The following is a 20,968-nucleotide window of genomic DNA, read 5'->3' on the forward strand; positions in this document are numbered from 1 at the left end:
GTGTTTAATTGGAGAGAAGCGTCTCAAGGACTTTCCTGTCTGAACTGCAATCCTCAGATCTCAGCCTCCTGCATAGCTGGGATTACTGGCGTGAGCCACCAGTGCCCAGCCCCTCCATAAGACTCTTATCTCCAACTAACCACCATAAAGCTACAAGTAGAGTTCAAGTAGTAGGGTACCAGCCTTGAGTGAAAAAGCTCAGGGACAGTACCCAGATCCAGAATTCAAGCCCCAGTATGAACCAAAAATAAAAACCAGAGTCAAACTAGACACCTCTGTTCACAAGTAGAGAAATGGAAGGCAGAGGAGGGAAGGTGACTTGCTTAAGAACACACGTTAATTCAGGGACAGAATCAAATAGATCCGGGACAGAGTCCAGGATCACTGCCTACACAACCTTGGCCCTTCCTGGGTCACAAGCGGTTGTCAGAGAACATTTGGGGAGAAGCCAAGAACACTGGGGTGGGGAAGTGGTTACAGAATGAAATGTGCACGAATCTAGGAACTGGGAGACACCCCTACCTGTCTGCGCCCCACCCTCTTTGGCTCCTTACCGAGGGTGTCCATCGATGTGGCAACGCAGTGTGACCTGGGTATGTGGCTGGATCTCAGCTTCCAAGGCTGGGTGCTTCAGAACCACAGGACCAGCTTCTATCCCTGCAGCAGAGGCCACATTGGCAGCTGAGGACCAAGCGGTTCAAGAACGACGAGGCCAAGGGAAAGGAGAACCAGCAGCAGCCAACCACGGAACCTTGAGCCTCTGGCGCCAAGCTCACAGCAGAGCCCAGAGAAGCTGAGGCTGAGGATGCAGTCCCACATAGAGTGCCAACCCTGTCACCGCCAGCTGAAGCGTGACACGCCCCCAAACCGTCACTGTGCTTCCCATTTGTGAAAGTTCCCAGCCAAAAAATGGGCTTCATACTTAAAGGACAAAAAAATAGCTACTCCTAGCTACTCAGGAGGCTGAGATCTGAGGATCCTGGTTTGAAGCCTGCCAGGGCAGGAAAGTCCATGAGACTCTTAAATTAACCCCCAAAATGCCAGGAGAGCTGTGGTTCAATGGTAGAGTGCCAGGCTTGAGCAGAAAAAGCTCAGAGACAGCACCCAGTGCCTGAATTCAAGCCCCAGTATGTAAATGTACACACACATGCGTGCGCATGCGCGTGCACCCACCCAACTTGTGGAAGTACTGAGAGTCCTCGGTTATAGCATGTGTATGTTTAGTATGTGCAACATCAAAAAAAGAAAAAGAGGTTAGGAAACCTCTAATTTCTTTTCCACATGAACAAAAAGAGCTCAGCAGAACTGCCCCATTTAACTGGCAAAAGGAGAGACTGAGGCAAAGGAGGGCTCCCCTAGACTCAGTATGGAGGGACCGGGCAGGGGCACCAGGCACAGAGCCTGGACTCTCACATTTGATGTTGAAGGAGGCATTGGCACTTCGCACTTCCTCTCCCGTGACATCATTCCGGGCCACACACTGGAAGGCCCCGGAGTCCTGCAGCCGGTCCACAGCGGCGAAGCTCAGGCTGCTGCCCTCGGCGAAACGCCGTTCAGTGTCCTGGACAGGGGCCCCGTTGAGCAGCCAGTACACGTGCACTGGGCCTGAGGTCTCAACCTCACAGCGGAGCAGCGCCCGGCGACCCTGCAGTGCATCCTGGGAGGATGGCTCCTTGATGAAGATGATGGCAGCCTGGGTACCTGCCAGTGGGGACACAGCAGAGGCAGAGTCAGGAGGAGTTGCAGCCTCAAGCCTGACGTGAGCCACCAGTACATAGGAGGAAGAAAGGGGCTGTGTACATGGGAAGTTACCAAAATACAGGTGTGAAGGGCAGTGGTATAACTGCCAAGTCCGCTGAGGGACTGGAATTGGGCTGGGTGCTCTACAGGATACAACGATAAAAAGCGTCCCCTCAAGCAAGGGGCCCCAAGTCTGGAGGGGACACGGGACAACTGAACAGGGTCTGGTGGTCGTCACAAAAATGCCGAGTAGTTGGCACGGGCTGTTAGTGCCTGGGGAATGAAGAAGAGGAAGGGGCCCTGAGGCTGGTGGCACAAGGCCTTGGGGGAAACAGTTTCACGCCAGCGCAACCAGATGCTCAGCCATCTTCACATCAGGCTGAGAACCAGGCACCTTTTACCACTATCCCCACAATCGGGACATTGCATAACATTCCATCCTAGCCCCAAGACAACCCTGGAAAGATTACCTGCACTAACACACGCCCAAGGTGCCAACAACAGAAATGACCTTTGAGCCCAGCACCCCTAGGAGCTGCTTTGGGTTTCCATGTTCTCAGATTCAAAAATCCAGCCGTGTCCAATGCCACCTTTCCCATGCTCCAGGTGAGAGGTGAGCCACGTTGTCGCAAACATTCGCTGGAGCCATTCAGCCTCCTGTACCACACTCATTCGGCCCAGCCACAAAGGGAGTGAGTAGCCAGTGGGAACAAAGGGAAGAGCTAGTGCCTGTACTTAGCAACAGATGCTAGGGAGGCGGAGGGCAGGGCCAGGCAGGTGGGTGGTTTCTTTGAGTGGCATCAAGGGCAACACGCTGGGCTTTGTTCCTGGCCCACGTGGCTGCCTTGCAGAGGCCGAGAGCTGCTGGGTCTTGAACATGGGAGAGGATGTCGCCATCACCCAGAAGAAGCAGACTCTGCCTTCAGGTGGGCAGGAAAAGGCTAATAGTGCCTTCCCCCATCCCGAGCTGGGAGAGCCTTGTCTTGGTCTCATTCTCTCAAGTTCCTAGAGGTGGGAACTTGGCAGTTTTCTTATAAAGTCAGTATGAAGTCCTGGATCCTCCAGGGCTGGGCTCAGGTGAGGAGTTCCCCTTTGTCCCTCTTTGCTCTTTGTCCCTCTCCCAACCTCCCGAGAGATACCAGCCCCCATCTCTGGATACAGTAACAGGCCTCTGAGCAACTCTACTCCTTCTCCCTGAGCCCTGTTGGTTCTCTGGGCAGGACAATTCTCCGCCATGCCAGGTAATCCCACCCAGCATGCCAGTTAAGAAACCTGCCTCCAGGCACTGCTGAGTACCCCCAGCCGCTGTGCCAACACAAACACTCCCCTACACATTTCCACATGCTCCACCGGGGTGGGGCTCGGCCCCTGCTGATACAACCCCCGCATAGGACAGATGGGTGAAGGCAGGCTGAGAAACATGAAGGATCTGCCCAAGAGCTTATAGCTCATGTGTGTGTGTGTGTGTGTGTGGCAAAGCCAGAACCACAACCCAAGGAAGCCAACTGCTAACCCCACACTCTTCCCAGCCCTGCCCGGAAGTATCTGATCCCCAACACGGGTGCCACCTCCCCACTGCCAGGCAGGCACGCCTCTTGGAGACAATACCAGGCTCATGCTGACTGAACTGAAATAATCTCAGTGAGGTATGGGCCCAAACACTTCCCATGACACAGACTGACAGACAGGCCCCTGATTGTGAACCCCTGCAAATGTGACTCACTAAAATCTTGCAAGCCCTTGACCTAGAACTCCAGGATGCTCATCAAAAAGCAAAGCCAAGGCCTGAACGTGTGGCTCAGGGTCTAGCCTAGTAAGCACATGGTTCTGAGTTCAAACTCCCTACTACTAATAAAATAAAAGCTAAGTGTAGGCTAGCTAGCCCGATAGTCAAGCCCCCTCCTCCCATATCCTGCTCTCACAGACATGGTAGGAAGCCAGGAGCCTGGACAACGCACAGGAGTGATTAAGTTCACCTACAATGGGCCAGACTCAAAGCCTATCACATTCAGCTGAGTCTGGCCTTGGGCGAGTGACAAACTGTCTGTGCCTCAATTCTCTCTGTCTTGCACACAAGGTGGCATGAGCCAAAATGCTGTACAGTGTGAAGTGCCCTGGCCAGAGCTGGCCTTTCAGGAAAAGCAGCTGCTGTGACATGATCGCATGCTCACCCTTCTCGCCTAAGGACTGACATTCTCAAAGGCACAGGACTTGCGCAATATGAAGAGTAATCAGTGTGCAATTCTAACATCAGAAAGTTCCTCACCAGTCAAACAAGGCCTCAGATCCTGCCCAGGGGACAGGGGAGAGGTCTAAAGAGAGCAATTGGGGGTGGGAAGGGTGGACAGAACAGGCCCTGGGGTTACAGAACCACAGACTTTCTGCCATAGAAACCAGAGCTGCAGAGGAGCTGGCATGGCTCATATGGACCCCAGCTCTGCCCCACCAACCCCCACCTCGGCCTCCAGCATCTCCTCCTGGGGCCCGGGGTGCGCTGCTCCGCTGTGGTAAGAGATGCTGCATTCCCAGACTGCCACTCAGAGCCCCCTGCACCCCCAAGCCAGGGCCTGGGAAACATCAAAGCCAGCCCTGCGGGGGCCTCTGTCCTGACGTCAGCTCACAGCAGGTCCTGGTTAGTGCTTGGCTGGGGTAGACTTTAGATGTTTCACAAGGCAGGGAGGGCGGCCTACAGACTTCAACCAGCCCCTTCTTTGAACAACTGGACCATGAGGCTCCTTACTCTGGAGGCTGACCGGTGCCCGTGTTTGCTCAGAAGACAGTGGGAGTGTGTCCAGTCTGTCCATCAGCACGGCTTGCAGGAGATGATGCCCTGCTCCATCATGCTAGTTACTGGGAATCTGGCAGAAGGGTCACAGGTAGCCCTCAGAAAGGAGGGCAGAGACAAGGGGAGGAGGCTTCAGAAGCTTTGCTGGAGGCAATGACTGTGGAGGAGAGCAATGGCAGAGGAGGAAGGCTATGACTGGTACCTTCCTCAAGGTGGCGCACTCCGGCCCCATCTCTCAGACTTGAAGATGCCCCCTAGGTCTGGGGTCTGGGATAGGCTTTCTCTGGTGGCGCACCGGATCCTGGGCCTCCCAAGGCTTCACCCTCTCATACCAGGGAGCCTTACCACACAGCACCCCAACTACAAATGTCCTCAAGAAGCTACACTGAGGATACTCATGGTGCACAGTGAAGCTGCCTCCAAGTGGGTTCCCTGCACCCTCCTCCTTGCTGTGAGATGGGGTCCCAGGCCTATCACCCAGGCTACGTGAGGACTAAGTGGATTCATCAAAACCCACACAGGATGGTGCACACAGAGGTGGCTGCCTCCCTAGTAGTATCTTGTCCACGGCAGCCCACAAAGCCCCTGGGCAAAAACAAGGCAGGCAGAGCCATCTGCCTACACCAGGCCAGACACCAACAAAGCCTGGGTTGCGAGTACCCAGCAAGGACATTTTCCAAGCCACTTCCTTAGCTCCCTAGCAGCTATGTATATACAGACACCTGCCGGCCAGAGCCTCCAGCCCCAAACCCCCAAGATAGGGCCAGTGAGCAGCAGCCCAACTTCCATACATGCTCCTCCTCTCCACACCGCCCCCCCCCCCCCCAGCCCCAAGCAGCTAGTCCGGTGCCCATTCTCTTAGTTGTTCTCTGGCTCCGGGCCCAATCAACCCATGTGTACATCGTGTACATATGCACACACACACATCAACATAATCGCTATGGGGAGAAGGTAGCAGCAAGAAGTGACTCTTACGTTTTCCAGTTCTAAGCACCCACCTCAGCTGCCCAGGCCCAGAGTTTAAGCCCCAGGACCGACCAAAAAAAAAAACACCACTTTTTAAAAATTATTTTTGAATTGTTATTATAAAGATGATGTACAGAGGAATGATAGGTAAGTGAGGCAAAGAGTACATCTCTTTTTTTTTTTTTTTCTGTCTGTCATGGGGCCTGAACTCTGGGCCTGGGCACTGTCCCTCAGCTCTTCAGCTCAAGGCTAGCGCTCTACCACTTGAGTCACAGCACTACTTCCGGTTTTTTCTGCTTATGTGGTGCTGAGGAATTGAACCCAGGGCCTCATGCATGCAAGGCAAGCGCTCTACCACTGAGCCACCTTCCCAGCCCCAGGAGTGTATTTCTTTTTGGACAATGTCACCCCTGCCCTCATTCTCTCCTAATTTTTCCCTCATATCCTCACCCACAAGTTGCATAGTTCATTTTCAACACCGTGTCCAGTAAGTACCACTGCCGCATTTGTTCATCCTTTGTCCCTTCAGTTCTGTGCCCCATTAACTCTCCCAAAGAGGGATAAATGAACAAATAGGACCAAAAAAAAAAAAAAAGAAAACAGCAACACAGGAAAAAAACCTCATTTGTATGTCAAGAGTTAATTTTGATAAATATTATATGATCAAAGGCACACAGACATTGCACCTTTGTGTTCCTCCTCTAAGTCTCTTAGATTTACTTATTTATTTATGGTGTCAGTCCTGAGGCTTGAACTCAGGGTCTGGGTGCTGTCCCTGAGACTCTTTTTGTGCAAGGCTAGCACTCTACCACTTGAGCCACAGCGCCACATCTGGCTTTTTCTGAATAGTTTTATTTATTATTTTTTGGGTCCAGTCGTGGGGCCTGAACTCGGCCTGGGCGCTGTCCCTCAGCTCTTCAGCTCAAGGCTAGCGCTCTACCACTTGAGCCACAGCGCCACTTCCAGCTTTTTTCTTTTTGCTTATGTGATGCTGAGGAATTGAACCCAGAGCCTCAGGCATGCAAGGCAAGTGCTCTACCACTGAGCCACCTTCCCAGCCCCTCTGAATAGTTTTATTGGAGATAAAAGTCTCACAGAATCTGGTGTTGGTGGCTCACGCATGTAATCCTAGCTACTTAGGAGGTTGAGATCTGAGAGTCACGGTTCAAAGCCAACCTGGGCAAGGAAAGTCCATGAGACTCTTATCTCCAATGAACCACCAGAAAACGGGAAGTGGCGCTGTGGCTCAAGTGAGCCACAGAGCTCTCCTTGAACTAAAGAGCTGAGGGACAGCACCCAGGCCCAGAGTTCAAGCCCCATGACCAACCCAAAAAAAAAGCCTCAGACTTTTCTGCCCAGGCTGGCTTTGACCCACAATCCTCAGATCTCAGCCTTCTGAGTAGGTAGGATTACAGGCAGAAATCACTAGCGCCTAGCTTCTCAGCTTTTTTGCTCAAGGCTGATGCTCTATCACAGCTCCACTTCCAGCTTTTGGTTGGTTAATAGGAGATAAAGAGTCTCTCTCCCTAGGGTTTACAATGGCCTCCCACTCACCAACAGGAGCCCTGCTGCCCTGCCCCGCCCCAATCTGGCTCTTGATTTGAGCAGAACAGGAGGGAGCAGAGTCTGGATCTTGCCAACTTTTCCAGTTCTAGCACTTCACCATCCATAGCTGGAGAGGTTCCCACATCCGGATTAGAGAACAGAGAGAGATGACCAGGGATTGGGCAGAAATAACCCAGCAGGCCAGTTCTCCCACTTTAGGGCCAAACCACAACTCAAGACCAGCCTGGCCCACACCTGCGGGGGGCCTGAAGTGGGGACATCACAGGAGAGTCTGTGTCCTGTGTCACGTGGATCCAAGCTCAGTGGGCAAAGCGCCCACAGATGTGGCCCACAGCCAGGGGCCGCCCACCTCTCCCTGGAACCAGCCTGTCTCCTGCTGGGGCGAGGTTGGACTTGGTACACATGCCTCACCTCAAATGGCTGTGGAGTTTCTAAGGAACTAGCAATGGACAAAAACACAGTCAGGGCCCAGTGTTGGTGGCTCACACCTGTAATCCTAGCTACTCAGGAGTCTGAGATCTGAGGATCGCCATTCAAAGCCACCCTGGGCAGCAAAGTCCCCATGAAACTCTTATCTCCAACTAACCACTCAAAAACCAGAAGTAGAGCTGTGGCTCAAAAGTGATAGAACACTGGTGAATGAGCTCAGTGACAGTGCCAGGCCCTGAGTTCAAGGGGGCGGGGAGGGGGAAGACCATACAGAGGATGTATGCAGTCAGGTAGAAGGAACGTCCGGTAGGGAGACCTGGGCTCTAGTCCTACTAGCTAGGAGGGTGACCCTGGCTGATCACCAGCCCCTTTCAGGCTGTAAGATTAGAAAAAGGAAAGCCTAAGGCCTAAGACTGCATCAGCTGCAGTGATTCAGGGAGACAGTTGCAGAGCCACAGGGGCCACTCCCCAAAGCTGCCCCCAGCTGGCCTTTGGCTACACAGCCAGCCATCACTTGGCAAATGTAGGGCCGGCCCCATGAGGAATTATGAGTGATTCTGTAAGGCAGGTGCAGGGATGTGGGGCAGCTGAGGATCCTGCAGCTCAGCTCACCCTCCCCAGGAGGTCCGCCTCCCTCCTCCAATGTCCCTGCAGGTCACACGCCTCTGTGTGTGTGTGTGTGTGTGAGAGAGAGAGAGAGAGAGAGAGAGAGAGAGAGAGCATGGATGCACACGCACTCTCTGCTCATGGGGCTTGAACTCGGGGCCTGGGCACTGTCCCTGAACTTTTGTGCTCCAGGCTAGCACTCTATGGCTTGAGCCACAGCTCCACTTCTTGCTCAGGCCCAGGCCGGTTTCAAACCATGATCCTCAGGTCTCTTGAATAGCTAGCTACCAGTACCTGGCCAGTTTGTGCTTTTGACACCCTGACTCTGCGGTGACTGCTAAGTTCAAGCGCAGGACAAGCATGGTGCCCGCTTTTCTGGACCACTCCTGGTACTCAAGCCACCAGAGTGCATGTGTGGGGAAATGAAGTCAGCTAAGTATCCATTTGAGCTGATATGTTATCCTTCACCTGTCTTTACCTGCCAACTTCATTTTCTTTGTTGGGCCTCATAGTTCTTTTTTTTTTTTTTTTTGTCTTTTCTTTTTTGGTACTGGGAATCGAACCCTGGATGTTCCATTTGCTAGGCAAGTACTTTGCCACTGAGCTACATCCCAGCCCTGGCCTCATAGTTCTTAATAGGAAGATAACAGCTTTGAGACTGACTTTTATTTTGAGATGGGGTCTTGCTATATTATTGCTTATATTGACCCCAAAGTTCTGGGCTCAAGCCATCATCCTGCCTCAGCTTCCTAAGTAGCTGGGACTAAAGGCAAGCCTAGCTCAAAACAGATTGAGAGATTCTTTTCCAGCATGCAGGACTCTATGATATTTAAATAAAACACAAGCTAGGAAGAGACCCACAGGAGTCTGCCTGTTTTTCAGGGAAATTAAAAATGTGGGGAGCCCTAGAGAACTGTGTATTCACATGAAAATGGCCTTGACCTAAGGAGTTCCCTCCCAGAGGTGAACGAGGAAAAGAAGGGACTGACTAGATCTTTGGGGTAATCAAGAATGCTCTGTACACTCCACGCCTAGGAGATCCATTCTCAGCCCCAAGGAGAGTGAGTGAGCCAGCGGCCAGCTGTCTCCTGAAGATGCCAGAGAGAGGCCTGCGGGAGTAAAATTCACCCCAGGGAAAGGGGCAAGGATGGAGAGACAAGAATGAGCTTTGGAGCTGGGAAGGTGGCTCAGTGGTAGAGTACTTGCTTTGTATGCATGAGGCCCTGGGTTGGAGCCCTCAGCACCACATAAGCAGAAAAAGCTGGAAGTGGTGCTGTGGCTCAAGTGGTAGAGTGCTCACCTTGAGCTGAAGAGCTGAGGGACAGCACCCAGGCCCAGAGTTCAGGCCCCATGACAAAAAAAAAAAAAAATAGAATGAGCCTTGAGCTCATCCCCAAGAAGACCCTCAGTAGTCCTCAGCCTGTACATCCAGGCACAGAAACGAAGTCCACCCACTCAGTCAGTAGATGGAAAGGCTAGCATAAAGGCTAGCCAGGCACTGGTGGCTCACACCTGTAATCCTGCTACTCAGGAGGCTGAGATCTGAGGATTCAAAGCTAGCCCAGGCAGAAAAAAAAGAAGTTTGTAAGACTCTTATCTCCAATTAACCAACAAAAAGCCAGAAGCAGAGATGTGGCTCAAGTGGAAAAGTGGCCTTAGTGGAAAAATCCAAGCAAGAACACAAGGGCTGGAATTCAAGCTCCAGTAGGAAGAAAAGGAGAGAGGGAGGGAGGGAGAGAGGCAGGCAGGCAGGCAGACAGGTAGGGAGGGAGGGAGGGGGGAAGGGTGGGAAGGAGGAAGGAGAAGGAAGGAAGGAAGGAGAAGGAAGGAAGGAAGGAAGGAGGGAGGGAGAAGGAAGGAAGGAAAGAGAAGGAAGGAGAAGGAAGGGAGGGAGGGAAGGAAAGAGGGAGGGAAGGAGGGAAGGAAGGACACTGAAAATTCACTTCCTCTGACTCCATCCCACTGGCCACATTTCAGGTACTCAGAGGCCACAAGGTGGCCATACACTGGCAGCACAGAAGAGTTCCATTAGGTGGCACTGCCTTAGCAACTCTGTCTAGCCTCTTGCCAGGCCCAGTGCAAGGACATGTTTCTGATCAAAGCACTTTTCCCAACACCAGTCAGTACTATCTTGTACGAGTCCATGAGAGGAGTCCCTGGGAACCTCTGAACTAGCAGGGTTGGGACCTGCCTGTAGATCTGCCTGGCTCCTAAGTCTGCATTCCTTCCAGGATGCCACCCAAGCAGGCTGCCTGCCATTCCATTCACTAACCACCACCACCACCACCCTCGTTCTGCCCTATTTAATGCAAATCCGTTTGTGTATATGTGTTCTTCCAGCACGGATGGGTGAGTTGTGAGCTAGTGTTCTGAACTTATAGAAATGCTCTTGCAATTTGTATCTTCCCTGTTTCCTACTGCTTTTCATTCAGCACTGTTTTGAGGATTCTTCACCTCCACAGGTTGTTTTTATCAGAGGATGAAAGTACTGTTGGGTTTTGGGGCAGAGGAAGCACATTAATTCTTTTTTTTTAAACAAACAGATGTCTGAACAGACCTGTGCAGTTTGAAAGTCAGACTTTTTTCTTCCACCTTGAATTCAGATGCTGGGTGCTGTCCCTGAGCTTTTCTGTTCAAGGCTAGCACTCTACCCACTTAAGCAACAGCTCCACTTCTGGCTTATGGTGGTTGATTGGAAATAAAAGTCTCAAAGACTTTCCTGCTTCCAACCCTGATCCTCAGATCTCAACCTCCTTAGTAGTGAGGATTACAGGTGTAAGCCACCAGCACCCAGTGAAAGTCCATCTTTAAATCTACCCCTCTCTTCTTGCCCGGCATTGGTAGCTCATACTTGTAATACTAACTACACAGAAGGCTGGGATCTGATCAAAGCCAGCCTGGTCAGAAAAAGTCTGTGAGATTCTTATCTCCAATTAACCAGCAAAAGCTAGAAGTGGGGCTGTGGCTTGCACCTTCAGTGAAAAAAGCCAAGCTTAGACTGTGAGGTTCTGAGTTCAAACCCCAGCACACACAGGGAAAAAATGACACCTCTTCTGTGCATGCAAGAGAGAACCCTGTTAGCCCCATGTATCTGAGCACCTTCAAAACCTACAGATACACGCACGCGCGCACCACACACACACACACACACACACACACACACACCAGCTTCTTCTGTTTTCTTCCTTCTCTCTCCAAGCCCCAAAAGTCACTTGAGAAGCTAGCTCTCAGCTGGTTTCAAAGGGACAAGAGAGTCAGCCTCATACTTTTATATTTAGAAGTGATCTGCAAACCACTTCCCCAGCAGCCAAGAGTGGGGAATGTGAGCAAGCCGCTGTGCTATGTGGTGATGTGGAAAGCACGAGCCGCTCAGGGCTTGTGGCAACGGCCTGCATTCGCCACACACCCGGGGACACGCGGCCAGGTCTAACACGTGTGCAGGGCGCCAGGGCACCCCTTGCTCTGGAGGCACAGCCTGGGAGTCAGGGCCCACCATCCAGCCCTCCGTTCCAAAGGGGCAGAGCCTGCCCCACCTGCCTGATCAACAGCTGCTCTCGAAACTAGCCTTCCTGGAGGGGGCGGGGAGTGGGGGGGGGGTCTTAGAATGGCTGCTCCTAAGTCTAAAAGGACAGACGTTCACATCCAAAGTGGGAAAACAAAAGAATCTGGCCAAAGGAGTAGGCAGGAAGTTGCCTGGAAGAGCTACTGGTTTAAAGAGACAACGATTCGCGCCTAACTAACTGCTGGGCTCTCGGGGTGGGGTGGGGGCTGTACACTGCCCCCTCCCAGCAGCCGATCTGTCCCTGCCATCAAAAGTTCTCATCCCAGCCGGCGCCAATGGCTCACACCAATAATCCTGAGATCTGAGGATGGTGGCTCAAAGCCAGCCAAGGCAGCAAAGTCTGTGAGACTCATATCTCCGAATAACCAGCAAAAAGCCAGAAGGAGAGCTGTGGCTTAAGTGGTAGTGGGCCAACCTTGAGCAAAAACAAAACTCTAAAGGACAGTGCCTAGGACCTGAGTTCATTACGCACACAAACACACGCACATGCACACACACGCACACGCACGCAAACAAAAAAAAAGCCACTTTTAAGAACCTTAGCTGGGGCTGGGAAGGTGGTTCAGCGGTAGAGCGTTTGTCTTGCATGCAGGAGGCCCTGGGTTCTATTCCTCAGCACCACATAAGCAGAAAAAGCTGTAGTGGTAGAGTGCTAACCTTGAGCTGAAGAGCTGAGGGACAGCGCCCCAGGCCCAGAGTTCAGGCCCCAGGACTGACAAAAAAAAAAAAAAAAAAAAAAAAAAAACCCTCAGCCATTCTGAAAATGTATTCTGGCTAAAGATAGCAAAATGCGTACTTTCAATCAATAACAACAGATGAAAAAAAGCATAAACTGATGGATAAAGAACAGAAACAACCCCTTTTAAGTTATTTTTAAAAGCAGCAAAAACTTGCAACTCATCAGCAGATGCTTACAGTGCACAGACGACCGACCCTGGGGGCAAACCAGCTGAACGCACAGCACGCACAAAGCTGGAGGAGAAAGAGCTCCACAGAGAAGGATGCAGTGAATGCTCCGAATAGCCAAAAACATGGCAAAGACCCCCAAGTATCTTTCACGCCTCCTCTGCTGATCTGTAAGTCAGGGTCTGGAAGGCACCATGACCTGGCTTCACTTAAGTTTGGAACTAGTCATCCCTCCATTCCAGGAAGTGCCTGCTATGGACCTGCAAAATCTTGACAGACAGACAGACAAAGACTATTTCAGACAGACAGAGGGAGAGAGGCATGGTGCTAATAAGATGAGGAGAGACTGCCAGAGAGAAAGAAAGGAGGAGAGGGAGGGAGAGAGAGAGGGAGAGAGAGAGGAGAAAAAGACTGACAGACTAAGAGAAGAGATAAAGCGGCAGGAGAAGGTAAAGAGCACAGACAGAGAAAGATAGAGGCAAAGATCGAATAACAGAGTCACGGAGAAAGAGACAGAACCAAGACAAAGACAGAGAACGTGTGTGTACACACATCCACATAAGCACACACAATGTCCAGCCCCATAGCACAGGCCTCAGACCCACAATGGCACCAGCTGCCCCTCACAGGTCTATCTTGTGTCTCCAGGAGGGAAGCCCCTGCCGGAAGGGGACCCTTTCCAGCAACTGAGGGGGACTGCAGACTCAAGACAGTGCTTGGCCGCAGGCCCTGGGGGGCTGCCCGGGGTAGCAGCAGACATGGAAAGTTACAGCTTGTCTGCAGGTGGGAGACAGAGTGATAGGAGAGGGAAAAGTTTCTCGCTATGCCAGATTTGGACCATTTATAATGGACAGCCCTCCAATTAGAGACTCCTGGTAAATAATTCACCAGGAAGAGTACAGGACCTTCCTTAGGCTCATCCATTATTCACCAAGATAAATTTGCCATGTTGTTAAACTTCCTGACATCTAAAAATGGCCGGAGCCATTAGGCCAGGAGCGAGGCAATGAGAGGATTTCCACCCAGATGCTCAGAAGCCCTCGCCGGGCAGTCTGCTGCTCAAGTCAGGGTAATATACTCAGCCGTGCCTGGACTCAGTTGTGAGACATACGAGGCCCAGGCCCCAACCTAGAGCCAGAAGTTAATTCCCTGGTGTTCACCAGACCCCGAAGCTTTTGGTAATCTCAGGGAGAAGGAAACAACCATGTTTCCATCTGTCTAAGGGGAATACAGTTCCTATAAGGTTCTACTTGGATGCTGAACAAGTGCCAGGTACCGAACACAAAAAGTCCTACATCCTAGGCCTGGCTCTGTGTAAGTCATCCTGCTCTTCACGCATCAATACCCACGCATAAAACAGCCAGACGCAGTGGTTCACATTTATAAGCTTAGCTACTCAGGAGGCAGAGATCAGGAGACTCGTGGGTTCCAGGCTAGCCCAGATAGAAATGTTTACAAGACCCTATCTTAACCAAAAGTTGGCACAGGGGTTACCTACTTGTCATCCCAGCTACTTAGAAGGCCCAGATCTGGAGTTATGGTTCCAGGACAATAAGAAAGTTCATAAGATCTCATTTCACCAGAAAAATTTGCCACAGTGGGAAGTGTAAATAGGATGATTATGGTCTAGGCCAACCTAGGCAAAAAGAAAGACCCTACCTCAAAAATAGAGCCAGGCGCTGATGGCTTATGCCTGTAATCCTAGCTACTCAGGAAGCTGAGATCAGAGGATCAAGGTTCAAAGCAGCCCAGGCAGAAAAGTCTGTGAGACTCTTGCCTCCAATTAACCAGCAAATTAGTTGGAGATAGAGCTGTGGCTCAAGTATTAAGAGTGCTAGCCTTGAGCAAAAAAAAAGCTCAGAGACAGCACCCTGAGTTAAAGCCCCAATATTGGTACCAAAGATTTAAAAAAAAAAGAAAAATGAACTAAAATAGAGTAGCAAGAGCTGGAGGCATGGCTCAGACAAGTGTGAAGATTGCAAGGAAAAAAAAAAAAGAGCGGCTAGTACCACCTGCTCTCTGGATCTTGCAGGGCTATTGCCAAGACAAAGGCCTCTGGGAAGTTTAAAGGGCTTTACCCAGCCCCAAGGCCCTGGCCCAGTACTGGTGGGATAGAGATGGGGGTGAGGAGCTCAGGGGCTAGATGGAGTCAGACCACCTGTGCTCACATCGCAGGATGACCTGGGGCAAACCATTCAGCCTTTCAGCATCTGGTTTTGTATCTATAAAATGGTGCTCATTAAGGCATCAGCCTCACTGGCTAGTTATGAAGAGCAAACTCACATGTTAATACAGGCAATATGTCTGGCACAGTGCCTGGTACACAGTACTAAGTGAGTTTGAGATCTTGACCTGCCTTGTTGTTGCTGTTACTATGTTACCAGACTCAGAGTTTTTATTTTTTGGAGCTAGGATCTCGGTATCCTAGGTGAGCCTTGAATTCTCAATCATCTTACCTTAGCCTCCTAAGGGACTATAGGTGTGTGTGTGTGTGTGTGTGTGTGTGTGCGCGCGCGCGCCTGTGCATGTGAGTACATGTGCTCTGGTACTGGAGCATGAACTCAGGGCCCGGGCGCTGTCCTCTTAGCTTTTTCACTCAAAGCTGGTGCTCTGTCTCTTGAACCACAGCTTCACTTCTGGATTTTTACTAGTTATTTGGAGATAAACATCTCTCACAGACCTTCCTGCCCAGGCTAGCTTTGAACTATGATCCTTAGATCTCAGTATTCTGAGTAGCTAGGACCAATACACACACACACACACACACACACACACACACACACACACACACAAATCATGAGTTCATAATGTTGTTTCTTAACAATCCTAAAGCCTCTCACTGGCCCCCTTTGAAAACTGGTCAAGAATCAAGCACTTATTTTCCCCTTCTTGGATGAAATAGTGGCTGCATTCAGGGTAATGCAGCTAATGAGCGATCTGTCTTTATAGAAATCTCTCACTAATAAATAGACTATCAGCATTTTACAATCTTTCTAATTTTGAAATAATGGCTCTGGCAGTGATTATTAGTGGCTGTTAATTCCAGGGAAACAGTCAGATATTAGGTGCCTACTGAAAGAAGTACACTGGGAGAAAATAATCAAATTCAAGAACCTGACGAAGCCTCTAGATCTTCATTATTGAAAATTTAAGCAGCTCCTGAGGATGCAGCTGGAAAACGTAAGGCGGAAGATAGGTAACAAGGTTCCGGCGATGGAAATCCTGGTATAAATGCACTGTTCTATCTTCTGCCGCTCCCTGAATTGTCTATTACACCTACTAGAGCTGTCCAGCCTTTCCTGTGCTCCCAACCTGCCTTCCTGATCTGATCCTAAATCCCCAGGGGGGATTCCAGAGCTCACCACACACAGGGTACTGGTAAGTACTCATGCCTGTAACCCTAGCTACTCAGGAGTCTGAGATATGAGGATCACGGTTGGAAGCCAGCCTGGGCAAGAAAGTCATTGAGATTCTTATCTCCATTTAACTGGCAAAAAAGCCAGAAGGTATGGCTCAAGTGCTAGAGTGCCAGCCTTGAGTGGAAAAAGCTAAGGGATAGGGGCTGGGAAGGTAGCTCAGTGGTAGAGCACTTGCCTTGCATGCTCGAGGCCCTGGGTTCAATTCCTCAGCACCGCATAAGAAAAAAGCCGGAAGTGGCACTGTGGCTCAAGTAGTAGAATGCTAGCCTTGAGCTCAAGAGCTGAGGGACAGTGCCCAGGCCCAGAGTTCAGGCCCCATGACTGGACCCCCCCCCCCCCAAAAAAAAAAAAACCTTGAAAAGGAAAAAAAAAAAAAGCTAAGGGATAAAGCCGAGCGCTGGTGGCTCACACCTATAATCCTAGCTACTTAGGAAGCTGAGATCTAAGGATTGAGGTTCAAAGCCGCCCCTGGCAGGAAAGTCCTTGAGCCTCTTCTTTGCATTTTTTAAACTTGTTTTTGTCTTTTCTTTTTTGGTACTGGAGATCAAACCCAGGATGTTGCACTTGCTAGGCAAGTGCTTTGCCACTGAGCTATATCCCAGTCCCTATGAGACTCTAATCTCCAATGAACCACCAGAAAACCAGAAGTGGCACTGTGTCTCAAAGTCGCTAACCTTGAGTGGAAGAGCTCAGGGATAGCTCCCAGGCCCTGAGTTCAAGCCCCACAACTGAAGAAATAAAGAGAGAAAGGGAGAGAGAAAGGGAAGGAGAAAGGAAGGAAGGAAGGAGGGAAGGAAGGAAGGAAGGAAGGAAGGAAGGGAGGAAGGAAGGGAGGGAGGGAGGGAGGGAGGGAGGGAGGGAGAGAGGGGGAGGGAGAGAGGGGGAGGGAGAGAGGGGGAGGGAGAAGGAGGGAAGGGAAGGGGAGGGAGGGAAGGAAAGGGGAGGGAAGGGGGAGAGGGAGAAAGGAAGGAAGGAAGGAAAAGGAAAGGGAAAAGGAAAAGGAGGAAAGGAAGAGCTAAGAACAGTGCTCAGACCCTGAGTTCAAGCTCTAGTATGGGCACCAACCAAAAAGAAAAAAAAAAAAAAAAAGAAAACCTGACCACACTTCTCTGCAAGTGTCTGTCAGTGGGACACAGGTACCTGCTTATTTGGGTCTTAACTGAACTAGATCCTCTGGCCACACTATCCGTGTATGTCGTGGAACCAGCAGAGGGTCAAAGCCCAGTATGAGTTCCCGGTAGGAAATTACATTAATTATCATTATTAATTCAACAAACATTTATTTAGAGCCTACCATGCGCCAAGTACCCCCGTAAGACACTGGGGATGGAAAGAGAGAAACACACAATTACTGTCTGTAAGTATCTCTATTTAGTGGGGGAGTGAGAAAAGTAAACATATAATTACAGTAATAGCTAACACTTACTGACCCTTTCTATGTACCTGGCACTGGTCCAAGCACTGTAACCTTACTATCTTATTAGTACTCACACCCACCCATTGAGATAGGCACTAAAACCCATTATGCAGATGAGCAAACTGAGGCAGAGAAGCAAAGCAACTTGCTCAAGGTCACAAAGTTAGTAAAGGACAAACACAGGGTCTAGTCTCAGGTGGACTGACTCCAGGGAAAGGCCTATTGTGAGCCACCAGCTGCCCAGTGCTGCTCAGTCACGAGGTGTGATGGGTGGATACAGAGCACAAGGAAAGTTCGCAGACAGTGAGGAGGGGGAGTCACAGAAGAATGCTGCCAGAAGGGGCCTCAGCACAAGCCGTTGAGAAAGAATGGGAGTTGGCCAGGGGCCTATAGCTCACTCACAGATAATCCCAGCCACCTATAATCTTAGCTACTCCAGAGCCTGAGATCTGAGGATCACCACGAAAGCCAGCCCAGGCAGGAAAGTTCTTGAGACTATCTCCAATTAACCAACAAAAAGCCAGACGTGGAAGTGAGGCTCAAGTAAAAGGCTAAGGGAGCAGGAAGAGCACAAGTTCAAGCCTCAGTACTGGCACAAATAAAAGAAAGGGAGGGCAGGAAGAGGGGGAGGGAGGGGTGAAGGGGAAGGAACAGAAAGGAAGGTTAGAGCAGGGAAGAAGCAAGGTTGTAAAACACAACCAAGTGAGAAGCCAGAGACGAGGCACGATCAGAGCACGCCGAGCAACTCTCCCGGTTCTGAGTTCACAGAATAACCCAGGACCCTGGTTGGGCCCAGGGAGGCAAACGAGATATAATGACGATTTCCCTTGCACGCACTGTCCCCGGGCTGGAAACCACTAGCACTGCATCCTTGTTTCCAAGGTGGCTGTGAGGACAGAAAACAGACTCAAGAAGCTCTTTGTCATGGGAGAGTGCAGGTGCAGCTATGAGGCTTGGATAATGCACACCTGCTCCGTGACTCTTCTAGGGCAGTCCTAACAAATTACCACCTGAGCAGCTTAAAACAACAGAGATTTTTCCAGGACTAGGGCCAGAAGTGCAAAATCCAAGCGCTGCTCCTCCAGGTACTGAAGAGTATTTCAGGTTTCTCTCCTGATCCTTGCGGCTACCTCATTCCTTTGACTTCCCTCCTTCCACATATTTCTCTGTACTGCCCCCCCCCTCTTTCTCTCTCTTTTGTCAGTCTTGGGGCTGGGCCCTGGTTTGGGCCTGGGCGCTGTCCCTCAGCTCTTCAGCTCAAGGCGAGCGCTCTACCACTTGAGCCACAGCGCCACTTCCAGTTTTCTGGTGGTTTATTGGCGATAAAAGTATCATGGCCAGCCGGGCGCTGGTGGCTCACGCCTGTAATCCTAGCTACTCAGGAGGCTGAGATCTGAGGATCGCAGTTCAAAGCCAGCCCGGGCAGGAGAGACTGTGATACTTCTATCTCCAATAAACCACCAGAAAACCGGAAGTGGTGCTGTAGCTCAAGTGGTAGAGCGCTGGCCTTGAACTGAAGAGCTGAGGGACAGTGCCCAGGCCCAGAGTTCAAGCCCCACGACCAACAAAAAAAAAAGTTTCATGGCCTTTCCTGCCTAGGCTGGCTTTGAACTGTGATCCTCAGATCTCAGCCTCCTGAGTAGCTAGGATTACAGGCGTGAGCCACCAGCGCCCGGCTGGCCATGATACTTTTATCGCCAATAAACCACCAGAAAACTGGAAGTGGCACTGTGGCTCAAGTGGTAGAGCGCTCCTGAGTAGCTAGGGTTACAGGCATTAACCACCAATGCCAGGTTCTACCTTCTCTTCTTAATGGGCACCTCAAGTCACACAGATCTATCACCCACCTTAATAGCTTTACTTTAGCTTATTATATTTGTGAAGACTGAGTCCAAACAAAGTCACATTCACAGATCCCAGAGCTTAGGATTTCAAAATATTGTCCTAGCATGAGCGAGGCCCAGGGCTTGATCTCAAGACTGCTAAAAGGAAAAAAGGAACATTTGGGGGAACACAATCCAATCTAGAACACCTAATACTTGATCATTTTTTCTTTAAAAAAAAAAAAATGCTGTTGTACTAGTGTAACAAATCATAGATACCGGGGCTGGGAAGGTGGCTCAATGGTAGAGCGCTTGCCTTGCATGCATGAGGCTCTCGGTTCACTTCCTCAGCACCACATAAGAAAAAAGGCGGAAGTGGTGCTGTGGCTCAAGTGGTAGAGTGCTAGCCTTGAGCTGAAGAGCTGAGGGACAGTGCCCAGGCCCAGAGTTCAAGCCCCAGGACCGGACCCAAAAAAAAAAAAAAAAAATCATAGATACCTACTTCTATTTATTCACATAGTTCTAATTCACTCAGATCAATCACTGTATGTGAGTACATTGACTATTCATAATCTATTCAATATCCTAGTATTCAAAAGGTTTTTAGTATTTTTACCACTATAAAGACTCCCAGCTGGGCACTGGTGGCTCACACCTGTAATCCTAGCTACTCAGGAGGCTGAGATCTGAGGATCACGGTTCAAAGCCAGCCTGGGCAGGAAAGTCCGTGAGACTCTTATCTCCAATAAAAACCACTAGAAAATCGGAAGTGGTGCTGTGGCTCAAGCGGTAGAGTGCTCGCCTTGAGCACCCAAGCCCAGACTTCAAGCCCTACAACCGACCAAAAAAAAAAGAAAAAGACTCCTAGCTGGGCACTGGTGGCTCATGCCTGTAATCCTAGCTACTCAGGAGGCTGAGATCTGAAGACCACAGTTCAAAGCCAGTGCAGGTAGAAAAGTCCTTGAGATTTATCTCCAATTAACTACCAGAAAATTGGAAGTGGAGCTGTGACTCAAAATGGTAGTGTTAGCCTTGAGAGAAAGAGCTCAGGGACAGTGCCCAAGCCCTGAGTTCAAACCCCACAACCAACAAAATAAAAAAAGAAGACTCCCAGCCACTGGCTCAGCTCTGTAATCCTAGGTACTCAGGAGGAGTAAAGATCAAGTTTCAAAGCCAGCCAAACCAAGAGACTTTTATCTCCAATTAACCAGCAAAAAGCCAGAAGTGCAACTGTGATTCAAATGGTAGAGTACCATCCTTGTGCAAAAAAGCAGAGCAAAAGTGCAAGGCCCTGAGTTCAAGCTCCAGTACCAGTACTAAATATATAATTTGAGCATGGTGGTCCACAGCTGTCATGCTAGTTACATGGGAGGCACAGGTAAGAGACTAGTGGTCTCAAACCATCTGAAACAAAAACTGAGAGCTTCTATAGAAAACAACCTAAAATCAAAAGGGCTAGGGGCTGGGAATGTGGCTTAATGGTAGAGTGCTCCCCTAGCATGCTTGAAGCCCTGAGTTCGATTCCTCAGTACCACAAAAACAGAAAAAGCCAAAAGTAGCACTGTGGCTCCAATGGTAGAGTATTAGTCTTGAGCAAAAGAAGCTCAGGGACAGTGCCCAGACCCTGAGTTCAAACCCCAGGACTGGCAAAAAAGGGGAAAAAGGGCTGGAGGTATAGTTTAAATGGCAAAGCACATACCTAGCAAGTGCGAGGCCATGAGTTCAATCCTCAATACGGATGGATGGATG

At 50.3% G+C, this 20,968-nt stretch overlaps 1 protein-coding gene across 1 annotated transcript in view; it reads right to left on the minus strand.

Moving 5' to 3' along the window:
• The window catches only part of Ptk7 (protein tyrosine kinase 7 (inactive)), a 57,196-nt gene that overhangs the window by 17,088 nt on the left and 19,140 nt on the right, over positions 1–20,968 (minus strand). Inside the window, exons 2-3 of the mRNA XM_042671982.1 lie at positions 1,414–1,701; positions 555–657 (exon numbers count right to left, since the gene is read on the minus strand). Of these exons, the coding sequence (XP_042527916.1) occupies positions 555–657; positions 1,414–1,701 (391 nt within the window). The remainder of the gene's footprint in view (positions 1–554; positions 658–1,413; positions 1,702–20,968) is intronic.

The sequence above is a fragment of the Dipodomys spectabilis genome, unplaced genomic scaffold (assembly GCF_019054845.1).
Source record: "Dipodomys spectabilis isolate Male_0828 unplaced genomic scaffold, ASM1905484v1 ptg000669l, whole genome shotgun sequence".
Classification (NCBI taxonomy): Eukaryota; Metazoa; Chordata; class Mammalia; order Rodentia; family Heteromyidae; genus Dipodomys; species Dipodomys spectabilis.